Source organism: Tetrao urogallus (genome assembly GCF_951394365.1).
Source record: "Tetrao urogallus genome assembly, chromosome: 15".
Lineage (NCBI taxonomy): Eukaryota > Metazoa > Chordata > Aves > Galliformes > Phasianidae > Tetrao > Tetrao urogallus.
The window spans coordinates 8,912,281-8,931,372 of record NC_136828.1 but is presented as its reverse complement, the minus strand read 5'-3'; the positions used below and the strand labels follow the sequence as shown (position 1 = coordinate 8,931,372).

The 19,092-nt window shown below is 54.6% G+C and overlaps 3 protein-coding genes across 3 annotated transcripts; 1 reads left to right on the top strand and 2 right to left on the bottom strand.

Annotated features, from left to right (window-relative positions):
* Positions 1 to 991: 991 nt before the first annotated feature.
* MSRB1 (methionine sulfoxide reductase B1) lies at positions 992 to 2,213 on the bottom strand (the record flags this gene model as incomplete). The annotated part of the gene is made up of 4 exons (XM_079543143.1): positions 992 to 1,023; positions 1,583 to 1,697; positions 1,800 to 1,942; positions 2,159 to 2,213. 4 exons carry the CDS (start codon positions 2,211 to 2,213, stop codon positions 992 to 994), a joined length of 345 nt encoding a protein of 114 aa, XP_079399269.1.
* A 3,713-nt stretch (positions 2,214 to 5,926) lies between these two features.
* On the top strand, positions 5,927 to 10,035 carry LOC306952087 (testis-expressed protein 2-like; the record flags this gene model as incomplete). The annotated part of the gene is made up of 11 exons (XM_079542729.1): positions 5,927 to 6,772; positions 6,846 to 7,046; positions 7,118 to 7,421; positions 7,691 to 7,908; positions 8,067 to 8,240; positions 8,353 to 8,452; positions 8,606 to 8,738; positions 8,845 to 8,982; positions 9,109 to 9,321; positions 9,669 to 9,789; positions 9,910 to 10,035. The coding sequence occupies 11 exons, from the start codon at positions 5,927 to 5,929 to the stop codon at positions 10,033 to 10,035; spliced, it is 2,574 nt and encodes an 857-aa protein (XP_079398855.1).
* A 1,029-nt stretch (positions 10,036 to 11,064) lies between these two features.
* On the bottom strand, positions 11,065 to 19,085 carry RPL3L (ribosomal protein L3 like; the record flags this gene model as incomplete). Its single annotated transcript, XM_079543108.1, has 10 exons — positions 11,065 to 11,129; positions 12,536 to 12,655; positions 13,148 to 13,243; positions 13,533 to 13,634; positions 13,892 to 14,052; positions 14,627 to 14,813; positions 15,431 to 15,566; positions 16,408 to 16,576; positions 17,164 to 17,356; positions 19,044 to 19,085. The coding sequence occupies 10 exons, from the start codon at positions 19,083 to 19,085 to the stop codon at positions 11,082 to 11,084; spliced, it is 1,254 nt and encodes a 417-aa protein (XP_079399234.1). The 3' UTR covers positions 11,065 to 11,081.
* Positions 19,086 to 19,092: the final 7 nt, after the last annotated feature.

Sequence of the window (19,092 nt, the reverse complement as noted above, 5' to 3'; positions counted from 1 at the left end):
AGAGGGGTTTGAAGAGATGAAATGAATGCAGAGAAAAGCCTCTGAAGTGCCCTGAGTGCAGCCAAACCATAACATGCATTGACCACAGATGCAGTGCCAGACCCAAAGGTCAGACAAAGGGTTTTTGCTGTGTTCAAAAATCCTTCTGTGCTGATGTCAAAGAGGAGGATTTGGTTTCTGGGCAGTGAACAAAGCAGGATGGTGAGGGAAGGCCACGAATCAGGCCCTGAATTAAGGAGAAATCAGTGCCAGAGCCCTTTTGAGCGCAGAGAGAATGCAAATGTGATTCGTAAAGCCTGAGTAGTGTGAGGTGCAGTCAGAGGGCTGCTTCTGGCCTCCCTGCAGCAGGGGGAACCGTTAACGTCATTGGGGTTACAGCACAGTGACACACACGGCGGGAGGCCGGAACCAAGCCCCAAGGTCACAGTGAATCCAGAACCGCCTCTGCTACGTGCAAGATGGCAAAGGGCCAAACGCCTGGCTGCCATCCAGCAGGATCATAAAACATCACCGCCCTCGCATCCCAGGAGGATTTACAGAGGACAATTCATACCATGATCCCAGCCCAGAATAGCACCAGAGATTAACCCAGATTCTGATCCCAGCTAATCCAGCAGGAGATGGCAGCAGAGCAGCTCCGGGTGGCAGCGGTGATGGGTCACAGCCAGCCCTTCTTGGCCGTGATGGTGACAGTCCCAGCACGCACTGCTTGCCATGGGCAGAGGAAGGGTTGTTTGGGAGGAGGGATGGCTGGGGAGGGGGAAAGGGCAGGAGCTGCAGCCTTCAGCACAATTTGTGCCAAACAAGCCCTGCCAGCATGTGCAGCTCAGCAGCCCCTCTCCCCACCCCCAGCTCCCTCCCAGCATCCAGGACCGAGGTGACTTGGAGCAGGAAAGCAGACTGGGAAACCAGGGGCTCCGTCACAGTCCCTGCTCCCATACATCCCAGCTGTGAGAATGGTTCCTCACAACGGTCATGTAGAGCAGCTCACTTACTTCTCCTGTAGGTCTTTGTCTGATTTGCCTAAAAGAAGAGAAAGAAAGAAATCAGTGCCTGTGTTCCTGGCTCCAGAGCCCCCGCCCATTTTATGCAATTACTTTGCCATGCACAGCATTGCAGTCCTACATACAGAACAGCATGGCACAGCTGGGTGCTGCCCTGAACACAGAGGCAGCCTCCAAAATTGTTTTACTTTTTCTGATACCAGGGAACCAAGAAGCGCAATAACCATACAGGAAGGAAGCACTGTCCTCCCTGCACTTCCTTCCTATGCACAAAGCAGAGGCAATAACCACACCTACATGTGACTGCTGCTTGGAAGGACACAGCAAAGTCCCATCCTCCAGCAGCCTCTTGTCCTGCTTTGCAACACCAAGGTTCCTCTGAAACACGGGGACCTACAGCCACTTCTATCACCCTGCATTTAACTGAGCAAGGTCCCCATGGGGCCTGACCAAGTTGAGATGTTTGGGATTTGTTTAGGACTGGGAGCAGCGCATCCCCCCCACAGCATGGCCAGGCTTCAGCAGCTCCCCCCAGAATAACAGCATGGATGGAGGCACCACCAAACCCCATCCCTCACCTTTAGGGATGAATTTGAGCGAGCTGCTGAATATTCAGAACCGGGACTGCCCCCGCTTGGGGCCGTCATTGAGGAACTCGTGGCCCAGCCCATTGCCACACTTGCCACAGGACACCTGGCAATATTAAGAGAAGGTTTAGAAAACAAGTGAAAAAAGACAGACGATGTTAAGAAAAGAGGATTTGGGGTTTTTGGGGAGCTGTTTCACAGTCATCACCTTCAAGGCCCCCGGACGCTCCTTGCGCTTAGACACGCTGTCCTCGTGGATGGTCTCGGTGAAGGCCGGCCAGGGGGATGAATGCTCGTATTTGGAACGGCTGGAGAACAGCTCGTAGCCGCACCGGGCGCATACATACACACCTGGGGAGCACGGCAGGAGGAGGTCAGCCGCGGGGATCCCCGCTCGTTCCCAGCCGCCCGGCGGCCACGTCAGCCACCACGGGACTCCCACGTGTGTTGGACTTTAGCCATCACGGACAACTGCCGATCCCAGAGAGCCGGCAGCGAGCGGGGCTCTGCGGTCCGGAATCCGCCATCCCTACACGGGGTTCCCCGCCACCACCCGGCCCCGCTCACCCGGCTCGAAGTGGTCCTTGAACACTTCGCCTCCGAAAAACGAGCAGAACGACATGGCTGCGTCCGCTGCCGCCCGGCTCCGCCCCGGTACCGCCCCCGGTACCCGCACCGCCCCCGGTACCGGCACGGCCCCGCGGCCGCGAGATGGCGCCGTGACGCAGCCGCCGCGGAGCCCCGGGGTGTCCCGCAACGCCGAGGTTTCCCCCGCCGCTTCCCCTACAGCCCACGGTGGCAGCGTTCCTTCCGCCGGTGTTGGCGTTTCTGGGAGCTGTGAGCCCCGTGTCCCTGTGTCCGTGTGCCGCGTGGGGTCGACGCGCAGCCCCTAACGGCGGGGCTACTGCCGAGCAGCCGCAGCCGGGAACGGGCGGCTCCTGCAGGATTAGGCAGGGATGGAGAGGAGGATTAGCTCCTGCAGGATCAGGAAGGGATACGGAGAGGGATCGGCTGCTGCCGTTAATTAGCCCGCGGCAGCATCGGGACCGGCTCCCGGGCGGACTCGGAGCTGGTGGCCCCCGTTCTCCCCTCCCGCTTCTTTCCCCACAGCCCCGGGGGCAGCTGAGCCGAAGGAGTCGTGCGGGATCGGCCCCGGGGCGGAGCTCGGCGGGGCGGAGCGGGGTCCTGCAGATGCTCCCGGCATCGCGGCTGAAGGGGGCGAGCCGCAGCCCTGCACTGTCTATCCAGGCGCCACACCGAGACCAGGAGCAAGTCCGACCGCTCACCTCCAGCACCGGCTCCGGCTTCGATCTTCTCTGCCCAGCATCGGCATTAGCCCTTCGATACCGGCACCGGTTCTTCTTCACCGGCACAGGATCCTCCAGCACCGGGACTGCCCCACACCGGCCCGTTCCCCCGGCACAGTTCTCCGGGGCAGCACCAGCACCGCTCGTCCTTCCTCAGCACAGGGACCGACCCATCCCGGAGCTGCCGTCCGAGCCAGGTACGGGAGTGCGGAGCGGTGCTGGAGGCTGCGTAGTCCCTGGGGCTCATCGCTCGGGGCTCAGCGAGAAGCTTTGAGGAGGGCGTGTTGGGTGAGGAGGAAAGAGGGTAGGCACCCGTGGAGAGCCCTGTGTGCTGCCGGAGGGGTGCACGGGCAGCAGTGCGGGGCCGGGCTGCCGGCACCAGGGGACAGAAGCTGTGGGTCGCTGTGGGTCGCTATGGGACACGGGCTCAGCAGGGGTTGTGGCCCTTCCTGCCACTTCAGCAAGGCACAGCAGAGCTCCAGACTCTGTGGGGACCGTCCTTGCAGTGCACGGCTCGCTGGGGGACGGTATGGGACGTTCTGAGCTCAGGGCTCCAAGGGGAGGAGGTGGTGGCAGCAGCCCGGTGAGCTGCAAGGGAACAGCTCTGCTGTGAAGGTGAACTGCAGGCGCTGGGAGGCGATGAGCTGTGCGTCGCTTCCTTTTCCTTCTGAAATACCTGGCACTGCGAGCTGCTGGCTGTGTCTGAATATTACTGGATGATTCAGTCCATGGGCTCTCGCTGAGATTGCAAGAGCAAAAACACCAGGGCCTTTGGGACAAGTGCAGGTGACTGTCCTGAGGAGCCGCTGCTGCAGGAGCCCGGAGGCCTGGAGCAAAGCACTCCGATGGGCTCTGGTTCTTAATGACAACGGACATGGCCACGTCTCTCAGTCAGGAGCAGAGCCGGGGGGCCATCATATGCAGACCCCCGCACTCCTGCCCTCTGGATGCTGCCGTTTCAAATTAGGTCAGACGTGTGTCTCAGGCAAAGGCACGCTCCGCTCGAGCCCCAGGGATTGATGGTTTGTGGCAGCACGGGGCAGGGCTGGGGGATCCGAGGACGCTGTGTCGCTGTGTGGTTTGGAAGGTGCCTCCTTTGTAATTCATTGTCAGCAAACGAGAGGGAGGGGCAGGGAGGGCTCCAAACACACTGAAGCACTGCACGAACCTCTGGGCACAGGTTTCCAGCCAGCATAAGCCAGAAAGTCTCTGGTTAAGCAGCACCTGTCCAGCCCATCTTGTGCTGACTGGAGGCTTGTCAGGAGAGGAATCCATGCCTGTGCTCAAAGCTCTCCGTTTTTGCCGAGAAGCAGTCTGCACTTGTCAGATTGATGTCCTTAGGCTGCAGTGTGACTTCCATCGAAGTCCTTAATCATGGGATAATGTGGAGAGCTCTCCACTTACAGTGCTAATAGCCACGGCGGTTTGGTTCCTGCAGCAGTGTATTGTGAAGATAATTAGAGGAGGGATTTCCAACTTGTTTGGCTGGCTGAAAGAAGCCTCAGAGATGAGGCAGAGCTCTGCCACCAGCCTGTGAGCAGAGCCAGCCTTCCTCCAGTGAGTGGCCATCGGCAGCTCTCATTAATGGGAGAGGGCTGCTGGAAATTAGTTTGTCAATTAACTCTCCTTGATTTTTCAACAGAAGCAAACATTACTTTGGCAGTGGCCCGCCTGGGAGGATGTGGGTGTCATTTGTTGGTGTGAGCCAATGCTGAGCAGTGAAGCACAGCAGAAGTGCTCAGTACTGTGTGTGTCAGGGGAGCATTTTGGGGGAAGATGCTCAAAGGCACCAGGCAGGCACAGGTTGCAGCTCGTGTTTCTTTGCACCAGATTGGCTCACAGCCTTACATCTGAAGCAGAAAGGATGGGTCTGGCTGAGAGGCTTTCTGACCTTTGTAGCCATGGTCCAGTGGCACATGCTCCAAGCAAAGCTCCTTCGATAGGGCATCCCATGCATCACCATTGCAGGCTGCTGGTGGCCCAGCCTGGCAGCTGCAGGTTCCATTCCCACTGCTCCACACAGTCCTGGCCTCCCCCGCACCCCAGAGGTGGCTGCACTGCATTTGCACAAGTGTGTATAGCCCCCGCTGTACTTGGCGTCCCTGCCAGATGAAAACTCCCATATAAACACAGGCTATTATTATCTCAGTCTTCCACTGTGCTAATGGTCTCTCAGGAAACAGTCATTTTCTTTTCCATTTTCTTTTTTAAGCTTTCTAAAACCCCAGGAATTCTGGAGAGGTGGTAACCACAGCAGAGCTGGCGTGCCCCTGACCCGGCACAGGGAGCAGCAGCCAGGCAGCTCCCCTGAGCATTGGGGATTTCTGGTAGGTATGGCTGAGGGCTGAGGAGGGCTGTGGGTGGCACTGGGGGCAGCTGTGGCACTGGGGGCAGTGCGGCACCGAACCACCAGGCTGGTGCTGCAGGCTGGATGGCACCAGCCCCAGAACACAGGGCTCCACCTGGTGCTGGGTTTGCTGAGTTAACACAAGGAGAGCACTCTTGGGACTGGGCAGATCCTGCAGGAGTATGGAGCAGAGCAGCGATGAATCTTGCACTGGGTCCCGTGGGCTGTTAGCTCCAGAAGCTGCATTGTGCTCTCCTTGAGCATCCTACATGATTATTTGGGGTTAACAGTTGGCTCATGTAAATGAGGAGCAAAGTGAAAGCCACGAAGCATGAGATTATATAAATGGAGTTGGAGGCAGCTGCGATGCAGCCTGTAATTAATTCATGGTAGGAAAGTGCTTTGAAGATCTCAACGAAGCAGATCATAGGCACGAGGCAGCCCCAGGCTCATCCCTGCTCCTGTTGTGGGGATGCTGCAAGGGGAGGGGCAGCGGTGGAGGTCAGGCACCCCAACGAGCCCACTGGCGGTGGCAGCCCAGTCCCTAAAGGCATATCCCAAATTAGGCCCAAAGGCACCCAGATCATGGCAGCCTTGGGTCGTTTGGCGGTGATGTGCTGCGTCTCGATGTGGCACCGAGCTGAGCTGCTCTCTGCTCTTCTCTCAGCAGCACCGCCGGCGATGCGAGCGATGGCAGACCAGGCTGCAGTGGCGGCGGAGGCCTCTCCAGCCCTGGCACCATCCCCGGGCTCTCCTCGACACAGGGACATCGACGGGACGAAGTCCCATCCCGCCAGCACCAGGGAGAATGGCCGTGGCAGGGAGGGCAGCGCGACCCTGTTCCCCATGGAGGGGGACACAAAGCCCCTCTCCATGCTCCTGGCTGACGTCCCACGCGGCCCCCAATCGCAGCTGGGCCCATCCAAATCCCGCACAGCTCCATCTTCCCCCAGTGTGTCCCCGTCGGAGAGCCGCACCGCGCTGCTCCGGCTGCGGGAGGCCAGGCTGGAGGACACCAGGAGGCGGCTGTCAGAGGCCATGCAGGAGCCCCTCAGCCGCCTGAGCCGCCTGATGGCCGAGGAAAGCGGCCCTGCGGGCCAGGCAAAGGCAGGGGGCAGCCCAGGGCGAGGGGAATCGGGGGGCAGAGGGGACGGGGGGCAGCGAGCGCGGGACTGGAGCCCCTGGGAACCCACCCTGAACTGCCGCTACGAGATCTGCTCCTACGGGGACGTCATCCAGGTGGTGGAGGTGGCGCGGCGCAAGGCCGAGCCCCCGGAGCAGCCACCGCCATCGGCCCTGCCTGGGGGTGCGGTGCCAGGCCAGGCCTTGGCCTGCGTCGCACTGCTCACCTACGGTTACCTGGTGCTGCCGCTGCCGCCCTACGCTGCAGGCCTCTGCCTGGGCCTCACCTGTGGCCTGCTGCTGGGCCTGCTCGCCGTCCTGCTCCTCCTGCTGAAGCCACCGCCGCTGCCGCGCCTGCGCCCCGAGCTGCTCCCAGACAGCCTGCAGGGAGCCCGCGGCCTGCAGGTAGGAAAAGGGCAGCAGTGGGTGTTGTGGGGTGGATTGGGGAGCCCACGGCCGGCCGGCTCTGTCCCCGCAGGGCTGGCTGAACCAGCTGCACACCTACGACCCCGAGCTGTACCACCCGTCACTCACACACTCGGTGCTGGCCACGCTGGATGGGGCCGCCCTCAAGCTGTCCTACCCCAAAAGCAACATCCCACGCCAGGCCACCTTCGCAGAGGAGATCCTCGATGTCGCCTTCGTCAGCCATCGCTGCTACGATATGAGTGGTGCCAAGGTGCTCTGGGAGCTGGGATTGTCCCCTCTCAGGGAGCACGCAGTGCCTCATGGCTCCTCTTGATGTTGCAGGTCTCCCTCTGCCCCCCCGGCTTGGCCCGAAAGCGACTATGGAACAAGAAGTACCCCATCTGCATCCTCTTCCCGGAGCAGACAGACACAGAGCACAGGAGCAGCGATGAGCATGGCACAGAGCAGTCAGGGGAAGAAGGGACGAGGAAGCCGCAGGCACCTGGCCAGGACGTCCCAGGGAACTGCAGGGAAAGGTGCCTGTACCTCTTTGGGAGGACAGGAAGGGAGAAGGAGGAGTGGTACCATCATTTTCTGCGAGCCTGCCGTGGGACCCCCAGCAGCAGCCATGGTGAAGCCAGGCCAGGTGAGATGTGACCTCTGGGAGGGATCCGGAGCCATGTGCTGGGAGGATGGGCTCTGGGATAGGCACTGGTGAATGGGGAGGGAGAAGGAGAAGCAGAAACAGGGCTCACCTATGCAGAGTCCTCCAGCCTGCAAGATTCCCTTTCTGCAGCATAAGGTGTGTGTGCACGGCAGCCATGCAGCACATCGCTGCACGTGCATCGTGGCATGTCATCCTGCACGCATCACCTGTTGCTGCAGCCAGCCTTGCACATGTTCCTGTGTCCCCAGGCAAAGAACCAGCTGCACAGAGTGGTGCCAGCAGCATTAGTGGGAGCACTGAGGACATCCCCTCTGCCATCAGATCCAAGGAGCTGGCCGGAATCTTTCAGCAGAAGATTTTTCTGGATTACAGCACCTACATGGCCCAATTTGTGCCGGCAGAAATGGGGAGCAGCCCAGAACAGAGCCCCCCTCACAGCACACTGGGCAGCCCCGCAGCCACCAAGGTGAGAACCCAGAGTTGGATGCAAGCACTGAGCAGAGCTGATGAACCACATGCACTACTGTCTCCCAGCCTTGGTGTTCATCTCCTTCTCAAAACCATGGTTAGAGCAGCTAAGCTGCAGTGCAGGGCCCCAGCCCATGGGGTCCCAACTGACTCCAGGCACTCGTGGCTTCTTCCCACTCACAGCTCAGTGAAGACACAGCTGGGTGCAGTGAGGGCTGTGTGGCCTGGGTGAATGCACTGGTAGGGCGCATCTTCTGGGACTTCCTCCGGGAGCGTTACTGGGCCGAGCAGGTGTCCAGCAAGATCCAGAAAAAGCTGAGCAAGATCAAGGTGAGAAGCAGGAATCGGCACAGGAGATTGCAGCACCCACAGGAACCCTGTCCTATCTTCTTGGTGGGTGCCAGGCCGTGGTGACCATCCCCATGTTGTTCCCCTCCTTTAGCTCCCATATTTTATGAATGAGCTGAAACTGACAGAGCTGGACATGGGCACATCCATTCCTTCCATCCTCAGTGCCTCCAAGCCCACCATCAATGAGCGAGGTAAGAACCCTGCAGAGCAGCAGGAACAGCAGGGCTGGCTCCATGGTGGCTGTTACCAAGGTGCCAGCCTGGATCCCAAGCAGGGAGGCTTTAGGAAGCACATGAGCAGCCACTGTGGCATTGATGGGGGCTCACTCCCTCTCTCGTTGGCAGGTCTCTGGGTGGACATGGAGGTCACCTACAGCGGCTCATTGCAGATGACCCTTGAGACAAAGATGAACCTCTGCAAGCTGGGGAAGGAGGGTGCTGCAGAGGACAGTAGCCAGGTGGAGCCAAGCGGAGAAGGGTAAGGTGGCCTTACAGGGCTGGGTTTCACCCACATCCTTCCACCTGAGCGAGGTGAGAGGGTGCTGTTCCCATGGCATTGCACTGATGCAGCCATGGACTCACAGGACCAAACCTCGGCTCATCCTGCTGGCAGACAGTGATGCAGAGTCATCCAGTGCTGGCTCCTCTGATGAGGAGGACATTGTCACCGCAGAGCCTGCTGGAACCCCAGGGGAGCGAGTCCTGCCACCCGGCACTGAAGGGTGAGGGGGAAATTCTGGGATTGAGATGCTGTGGGTTACAGGAGGGCACCCCACCACCTCATGGTGACCCCTGGAAAGGGACTTGTGTCTCTGAGGGGTCTCATCCTGCGGGTCCCCTCGTCTCAGCCATGTCAGCAGCAACAGCACGAGCCGGAAGATCCTGCGCTTTGTGGATAAGATTGCCAAGTCCAAGTACTTCCAGAAGGCGACGGAAAATGAGTTCATCAAAAAGAAGATCGAGGAAGTTTCCAACACACCACTGCTGCTGATGGTGGAGGTGCAGGAGCTGGCAGGCACCTTGGCTGTGAATGTGCCACCGCCACCAACTGACCGTGTCTGGTACCAGCTCTCCTTCCTTCTGGGTGGGCTCCATGTGCATCCTCCTGCCATCTTCCCATCTCCCTGTGGCTTGGTCAAGAAACAAGGGCTGGGATGTGGGTTCATCTAGGGTCCCAGCAAGCCAGGGCTGCTCTCCCAAAAGGACCCTCAGACCTTCCTGGTCTCCACCTGGAAGGAGATGCAAAAATGCAATTTTGGGATGTACCCCTCCTACCACAATCTGGCCACCTCCTCCTGGGACACAGGTCCCCAGAATCCAGCAGTGAGGCCTCTGGCAAGCTGGTCATGTGGGCTGTGCCATGTGTATGGGACATGATGCTTTCTGCCTCCATCCTCTCCCCTCACAGGTACAGCTTCCGAGTTCCACCCCAGCTGGAGCTGAAGGTGTGCCCAAAGCTGGGTGAGAGGGAGGTAACATTCGTACATGTCACTGAGTGGATTGAGAAGAAGCTGCAGCATGAATTTCAGGTGCCTGACCTTAAGGGCTGGGTTCACTAAAGGGCTGGGTTCACTAAAGGGCTGAGCAAACCCTGCCAGTTGTGGTACTCAAAATCAATTTCTTGTTTACTCTTTAATTCCTCTTTACAGAAAATTTTGGTGATGCCAAACATGGATGATCTCATCATTCCTATAATGCATTCTGGCCTGAATCCTCAACCACTCACTGGGGAGCTGCCCAGGGACATTCCAGCCAGGGGAGAAAAGAGACTCTGAAGTGCAGCCCTATGGGAAGGGTAGAGACACTGCAAAAGGCTCAGGGACCTCACTGGGACACATCACCAAGCTGAGGCCTGGCCACTGATGGCATCCAGTACTATGCCATGGGACCTGAGCATCTCAGTTCATCTCATTCTCAGCATCCTGCACTTTGTAGATGAGCCTGCTCCTTAAATATTGCAAGAAAAAATTCAGAGACAAAGCAGACCCAGGGGAAGGGGTTTGCTGGACACCCAAGAACTTCACACACCTCCCACCAGCATCTCAGGATTCCTCCTAACCAAGTGGGCAGCTCCAGAGCAGCAGAGAGCCGTAGTTTCCACTGTCTGATTCCCAAAGAGGGTGCAGGACACCCAGATAGGTTCTGCACTCCACGAGTCACGATCACCTTGGATCCAAGGCACCACAACTCCAAGACTCATCACACCCTTCCATTGGCAGCTGGGCTGCAAGGAAAACGGGTGAGAAACTAATCCAAAATCTGAATAAATCCATCACTGGCCAGTCTTACCTATCAGCCATGTCATTGTACGTGAAATCCTGGGGCTGCTGAGGGAGCCAGATGGGCCCAGGGGTCTTGTGCAGAGAGAAGTATGTGGCTCGTGCTCAACAAGAAGAGCATGTGTGTATGTGTGTGTGCATGCAGGAGATGGCAAGGGGACAGACAGTCAGTGAGGCTGGGCACAGGCAGTCAGAAGGGAAGCCTTCTGCTTCCTGCTGGCACCTCTGGAAAACAAGGGGAGTCCTTCACCGTGGTTTAAGTGAATACATGCCAGTGAAGAAATTCATTGGGCCATGGAAAGGGAGAATCCAGAGGGACAGGGTAGACACTTGGCTTCCCAGATAGTCCATCTCCATGAGAACCTGTCCCGAGTGCTACTTGTACCATCTCCAGTGGCTGAGGTGCTTGAGGACACACTGCTGCCCATAGGAAGCAGTGTACATAGCAAGACACTCCTCCAGAAGGAAGACAGGCAGCAGGCACAGCTTGTAGACCCTTTATTGAAGTTTGTCCAATTAGGAAGCCTTGTGTATGTCATCCCTTACAGCTCTTCTGGCTTCACTTTCACCAGGTGTTTTTTCTGAGGGCCCTACAAGAGAGCAGTGAGGAGAGGTCTAAGTGTTAGCAGCACACAAACATGGTTTTCAAGGCTGTGTATGAGCTGTGCGGAGCATTACTGCACCTTTGGCCCCTTTCTGCTGTGCTAGGCTGCTGCTGGCCTCTGTTTCCCATCTGGTGGCCCTGTGCTGCCATTCACCAGCGAATCTTGGGGCCTTGCTAGCCCTGCAGGAATCACAAGCAAAACATCATGGTCTTGCACAAAGTGTTTATCTGAACTACACATTGCCAGCAAGTGGCAATGACCTGCTTGGAGCCACCCAGTATGAGCCTGAAGTTAAGGCTTCCCACAGCTGAGGGCACAGAATCTCATCAGCCAACTCAGTGAGGCTGAGGGGTTTCCATCAGGAAATAAATGGGGTTTTCTTGGATCAGAGAAGTCCCATAGGAGCAGTTTGCAAGAATTGCTTTTGTGCCATATTACTTCCAGTAAAATGTAAAGTTTTACCATATTATTCGTGGGGAAACCTCTCACCCCACAGTAGAAAATGGCAAATAAACCACCCACAAACAGGTAAAACCATTCCCTGTCTCTGAGCTCCATGTCACAGCTATGCAGGACTTGCAGTGACAAGAGCAGAACATTCTCACTGCAGAACAAGCTCCTGATGCTGAGCTAAAGGAAAATGGCTTAACATCTAAAAGAGCTCTGCTAAGACACCGCATAACCAATCCCCCTGCCCAGGGCTAAGGAGGCTTAGCTAGCTTCATGTAGGATTTCTGGCTGACAGACCACATCCAGACACAGTTTATTTCTGCCTGTTATGCAGCAGTTTTTTCTCCTTTCTGCTAACTGCAGGCCTAGCTCACTAAACACTTCCTCTATTTTGTATTCAGACATAGGCACCAGCCTGGTGTAGGCTGCAAAACTATTCAAGAAGCTACGTTTGTTTTGAATTTATTTTGCCCTGGATTTAAGAAAAACATACTGCTAGGCCTTTCTGAAAGCTTCCTGATAGAAAAATCACAAATTTGTGGCTGAATTTGACCCAACCTTTTCCTCTTAAGAACATTAAAGTTTTAAATCGTTCCAAACAAATCAAAGAAGTTCACAATTATGAGTGAAAGGGACCATATGTCCAATACAGCGCTTGCCAAGTTAACTGCTTGTTTAAAACATCCCATGGTGAATGGAAACTGGTTGGCCATATGGTATATTATTTGCTAGCTGCATTGTCTTGGATCACTCATATGATCATCATGTTCTTCCTTAGCACAATATCTGCTGTGTGAATTGAATTCATGTTTGTCTTTTATGTAAGACGGTCCCGATCACTCAGTTGGCTGTTATTGTGTCTAGAAGCAGATGCTTGGCTGGAGTCAGTCCCAGCTGTGAGCACAGCCCAGCAGCTGGAGCTGGCGCAGAGTGTAACTCACCATGAATGCACGCTTCTCCTGAGCTGTCTGAAAGCAGCCGTGGCCGAACTTGGAAGTGGTATCAATGAATTTGAGTTCAACGGCTTCGTGAGCTCGGCGGCGCGTATGCACCAGAAGGGACTGAAAGAGAAAAGTCACAGTGCATCAGGCTTATCTTTACAGAAAATCTGGATGTCTGCTCTGATGAAGGCAGTGCTCAGGTGTTCTCAGTGCATCCATCAGGCAATTGGCTCCATGAAATCTACTTTTCCAGAGGAACATCCTGGTGCTCAGATGGCAGGTGATACCTTTGCTTGCAGAGCAGCTCTGAAACAAGCCTGCTCCTTGCTTTGCATTTCATTTCCTCACCATCTGTTTATGGCCAAGGTTTCCACTTGCAACTCCCCCAGCCACACCCCCAAAGGTACATCTGCATTCGGGTGCACACTGCCATAGTTAGCACTCTGCAAATGGTCTCACTGAGCACCGTGCTCATGTGCCACATGTTCTCTGCACACAGCATCAAGAGCTCAACCAGTCTCACTGCCCAGCATTCAGGGGCTTCATGCACGTGGTACATCTGTCAGTAGAGAGCTACAGTCAGTCCCTCCCCAGCACCGGCTGTGCTCTCACCTTCCTCAGAGTGAGCACACGCTTCTTTGGGCCCACGACACAGCCCTTCAGCATCAGGAAGTCATTGTTGACCTCCCCATAGTGAGGAAAGCCACCCTGGAGGAAGAGACAAAGAGGGTTGGCAGGCAGGCAAGAGGACTGGATTGGAACATGACAAGCTGGTGACGTTTTCTAATAGAGGAAAAACTGACAGACCTTCAAGCTATCTGAACTGTACACACTTCAGAACAGCCACCCAGTGTCACCAGAGCGTTTCAGCCACACTGACTGTATTTCCTTCAGTGGAATTCAAATCATTTCCTATGCAGCTGTGTCCTGCCAAAGAATTACTTTTCTAACTCAGACTCGTACAACAAGGGCCAGTTTCAGCCCTGTTACCCCTTACCAGAGGTGTAATGCTCTTCTCCGTGACATCATAGTTTGTTGAGGCATTGTTCTTCACCACTTTGCCATCTTCCACGTGGATCCCATGGCCAATGCGGAAAATCTGAGAAAAGGAAGGAAATGGCAACGGTGGTTTTAGTGTCCTCACACTGATGGATGTCACAGAAACAACAAACATGATTATCACTGAGATGCGCTCTGTGGTGCACCTTGTGAGCATGAAACGAGCAAGAAGAGAGATGCAGAATGAGAGCCCTGCACATCTCTAGAGTAACATAAAAGAAGCTGTGGGGGAACTGAGGCCATTGTGCAAAGAAGGATGGTGACAGCATGGAAGGGAGGCGCAATGCTGGGCCATACCTTCTTGTTGAGTTCTGTGCGGTGGTGGTAGCCCTTCTGGCCAGCACGAGCAACAGAGTAGCCGACCCGGGCTGGGTGCCAGGCTCCAATGCAGGCAACTTTGCGCAAGCCCTTGTGTGTCTTCCTGGGGAGCTTCTTGGAGTGCCAACGGCTTGTCACCCCTGCAAGTGTGACCGGACAGGGGTAATGAGAACATTGGGGGGGTAGGGGAGATTCAGGGCTGGTGTCTGAGTGCTGGGAGGGAATGTGAAGCGAGGAGAAAGTTCTGTCGTTTTTCTGAAGTTCGCAGAAGGCACCGTGCTGGAAGGAGACCAAGAGCTGTCACCACAGTGAGGGGCCAGAACACAGAACTGTTCTCACTTTCAATGGATCGGATCAGACTGCGATGTTCCTGCTGAGCATATCCACACACACAGAAAAAAACACATCTTCACAAACGTGGGGCTTTTACAAGAGGTGCAGTGCCTTTACATCCTCACAACACCTCCAGGCCTTCAGGGAGGACTCTGGGCATGGCAGACAACATAGCCAATGCTGACACAAAGGAAACCAAACTCTGCTACAGTGGAAATGCACACTGTGGTTGAAATACACAGGCTCTTTGCTACTCCCTGTACAATAAGTTGGTGGGTTTTCAGCGTGGCTCACACTCTTCTCCCCCCAGCATTACCTTATGGGCAGCATAAGGTGAGAAGGACAAAGCCAAGCCCTGACAAGGGTCCTCCCACTTTGTACCTTTCATTCCGTGCCCCTTGGTCACACCAATGACATCAATCATCTCGTTCTGGCTGAAGACGCTGTGCACAGAGATCTGCTTCTCCAACCTCTCACGGACCCAATCAATCTTCTCAGCCACTGTCCCACCATTCAGCTGAATCTCCATCACGTGGGCTTTCTTTTGCCTTAGTGGAAGCAGCTTCATCTGTGTTAAGACAGTGCATTAGGGCAAAATGCTGCCCCACACCCTGTGAACACGCAGGCAGGGCCACAACACCCACTACTAGTGAAAGGAAAGGAGTGAGCAGAGACAGCTGCCTATCCCTCCCCACCACAATGTCAACTGCTTTTATGACAGCCAGTGTCCCTCCCTGTCTGCATCAGCCACAAGTGAAGTTAAGCCAGCTTAGCTCCGCCACAGGCTCCAATGCAGTTGCTAACTCCAGGGATCAGCTCAAAAATGGGCCTTGTATAGCCAGCAATCTGCATCTGGCAAAATTGTGTTTGCCTGTGGGTTATTTTTTCCCAACACTCGACACCAGTTGCTAATTTGAGGTGATCATGGGGCCCGAGGTCTCTTGCTGACACAGGGCTCAGCCTGTGTCGATATACAGGCAGGGAGCCCTGCTGAGCCCGCTCAGATGGACAGGACTGGTGTCAGGAGGTGGCTGGAAAGGGCAGCCAGCATCTCCCGCTGTCCGCATGCTCTTCCCCACAGTCTTTCATCTGCTTTCACAGGCTGTCTCCCCTGACCCCATCATGAAAACCCCTGTGCCAACCCCCCAGCCCTAACCACTCTCTCAAGCTGAGGAAGACCCTGACCTGTGTGTGCATGATGACACGAATGACCTTGCAGTACTTTTTCATAGCTGCAAAGTCTTTCTCCAGCTGCTTCTTGCCATCCTCATCCTGCCATTTTTTGCAGTACTTGGTGAAAGCCTTCTTCTTGCTCTTGTGCCTACGACAGAAACATTTAATGTCTACCAAGAGCTCAACATGAATTGGTTCTTCACTGTGCCTTGCAGACTAAACAGCACGGGGGACAGAAGGTCCATGCACCTTCCTGAAGGCATAGAGTACCCACGGGTACCTGAATCACCCCTGGCTGCCAGGCTCATGAGAGAGGGCTCTGAGGTGGGAAGATGAAAACGAATAACGAGCTGCAAAAAGGACTGCTAATTCAGACCTTTCTGCATGAAGAATCCAGTTGTCTCCTACTGACTGGCTCAGTGCCATTAAAATACAAGCACAGAATCAGAGTTAAGTGGAGAAAGAACATAGCCTTCAACAAGCATTGGAAGCATGTGGTGGGTGGATCTGACGGCCAACACGCGCTTCTGCAGGAGACACGATTCCCATGGTTATGAAATTTGTGTTTCCATTTTCCTCTCTGTTGGTGTGGGATTTAGGCTGTTACTGTTTACAAGGGCCAAGGGGCACATTCTGCATCAATATTCCTCCTGAAAAATCTGTTTTTCCTCCCATCTTCACTTGCTGCCCAGCTCGAACATCTCAGTTTAATGAGGAATAGATGGGCCCAAGCTACACTAATTAAAATGGACCTGCAGCATGCACTGTGTATGATACTGCAGAAAGCACTAACTCGGTTCAACTATTAGAATAAATTTACATATGCATATGCTGATTCCCAGCATCAAGCTGTTTGCAGTATCTCTGTGCATGACTAAATTCATTCCACCTCAGAGCCAGCTGCCAGTAGCTGAGCTGTCTGCAACATGTAGGCAACACAGAGAGCCTGCAAGAGACCCCAGTGACACTCCACCCAGGGAAGCACGTACCAGTTCTTATAGAAACGTCGTCTGCACTCATCACTGATGTGTTCAGCAAAAACAGTCTTGAAATTCCTCAAGCCCTTTGGTGTATCTATGTATCCCACAACTCCCACCACCACCATTGGTGGGGTTTCAATGATGGTCACAGCCTCCACCTCTTCCCTCCTGGAGATCCCTGCAAGATAGCAAAAGGAAGAGATCAGATTCTTGCCTGGGAGCCTTAGTGGTCTATGTGTCTGGCCCACTAAGCAAACAGTATGCTGGAGGCAAGGTCACACTCTCACTGCTAGATCTTCCATTTCTTCCCACATCCACAAGTCCTGCTGGAGAGCCACGCAGTTTCACCTTCAGGCACCCAAGTGGATAGATTTTATGGCTCAGCACACTTTAACCCATCTTCTGCATGTTGGACTTTGGCTCCAATCTCACAGTCATCCCACGGGGTAACATTTTAAAATTCCCCACGAATGTTTCACAGTGCCCAGCATTTGTCAGGGTGCTTCTGCCAGCAGGATCCAACAAACCACCAACCAACAAACCAGGGTGGGAACTTCCCGGAAATCCCCAGACTCAGCTTACATAGCTTACACATGACTTACAGGTCATGCGATGGCCTTTGGCTATCAAATATCTGGACAGCATTACAGGACATAGCCAAGAAGATACATGCTCCACCACCCATTTCCACGAGCAGCCTTTCCCAACAACAAGCCTGTTCCCCCTCTTTCCTCCTGGATAAGATCTCCTTTAGCCAATCCTTACTGAGTCCAGGCCTGTGCACCTCCCGCAGGGTGTGTGTCATGCCAGCTTTGTAGCCCATGAAAGCCGTCAGATGGATTGGTTTGCTGGGGTCATCCTTAGGCCATGTCTTCACCTTCCCGCGGTGGCGACGGCTTCTCTTGTGAGGAAGGAAGCCCAAGTGGCCATGCCTAGGAGCGGAAAATTTGCGGTGGGACTGCAGAAAGGAGAAACAAAAAACATCAGACTCATCCTTGGGTCCCAGAAGATACTCAAAGGACTGAGCCCGAAGTACAAGAGGAAATATCCCTTTTAACACCGGTGAATACTGGAAGGATTCTGGGCTTTTTCTTATTTCCAGCACGAGAGAATTTGTAATGGCATGGGCTTTTGTTTAAGGTTCTACCACACACATCAAAGAATTTAGTACATTTCTGGAAAAATCGTGCAGACTAACTGAAAACAATCTTTTTCCTTTCTGCTACAACAATTTCAAGGAGAAATATGTTATTTAATAGGTCTGCTAAACTGTGATGTTAACTGCAATTTTTATTTTTAGAATCATCAAAAAGGGCCTGCTCAGACTTCACAGGGCCACATTCAATGCTCTGTCATCAAGGCAAATGGCACCAAGCAAGCACAGCTTACAATCGGAAGAAACCAGAAAGGATGCCCAAAGGAATCAGTAATAAGAACATGTGCAGGTTAAATATGTACTCCAAATCCAAATTAGCAGAGCTAAATATACAAACCCCAATCCCTAGTCAGGTTGTGTCAGGCAGAGAAAAGCAACAGCATTTTAGAGAGACATTGACAAATTCTTATGGTATTGGCTTCAAGGCAGGGGATCTACGGGCCAGCCCAAGAACCGAGGAGTTAGATCTATGCCCACTACAACTCCTTCCTTGTAGACCAGTTACAGAACCCGGCTGCACCTTCCATCAAGCCTTTTTTCCAACCCAAGTGGAGTTATGTCAGGTCCACCCCACTTCAGCTGCACTAATTTAACCAATAACCCAGCCCTGCTCACTGCCCCTTTCCATGCAATCCAAAAGGCAGCAGTGCCGAGCTTTACAAACCATGGGACGTCTTCAGCTCAAGTCAGCAGCAGGAAGAGGCTATCGCTGTGTGCCCCTCCTGTTTAATACTTAAGACACAAATTTAGCCACTAGCTTCATTGGATGCGATATTCATTTCACACTTAGCAAAGCTGCCAGCTTTACCCTAACAGTTGGGATGTGGTAAAGGTCAACTGCTGGTGTCTCAGTTTACGGCTTCCCCTCCTCAAGTCCATCATGAATGGCACCAATCACAATAGCTTCACAACTGCACACAGCACAGCCAAACTGTGGGAGCTCCTTCAAGGGGCACAGCCAGTGGCCAAACTCTGGGTAGGGACAGATTAAGAAGTCCTACATCAGGCCAGGAATAAAGGCTGTGATTCTTCCTGGGGTAGAGATTGAGCCAGCAGGCACAGCGAGCAGAGTGAAAAGCTGTGGTGAGGTGCAGGTCAGCTTCTGCTCTCAGGTAACAGTGACAGGATGAGATATGATGGCCTCACGTTGCACCAGGAGAGGTTCAGGTAGGAAATTAGGAAACAGCCCTCTGAAAAAGCAGTCGGGCATTGGCACCGCTGCCCAGGAAGGGGGTGGGGTCACCACCCCTGGAGGTGCACGAGGAACGTGGAGATCCAGCACTGAGGAACACCATCAGTGGGCGTAGTGGGATGGCTTGGCATTGGACTTGGGATTTGCTTTCTCAACCTTAATGATGCTACATTTCCACGCCCGAAAACATGAAGCCAGCCCTCGCCTAGCCTCCACAGCAGCTGGGCCGCGGGCGGACTACAACTCCCAGCATGCACCGCGCCTCCAGGGAGCATGCGCAGAGCCACGCCCTCTGACCTCTGCGTCCGCCGCCGCCGGCGCTGTGCGGAGCGCCGCCATCTTCTCC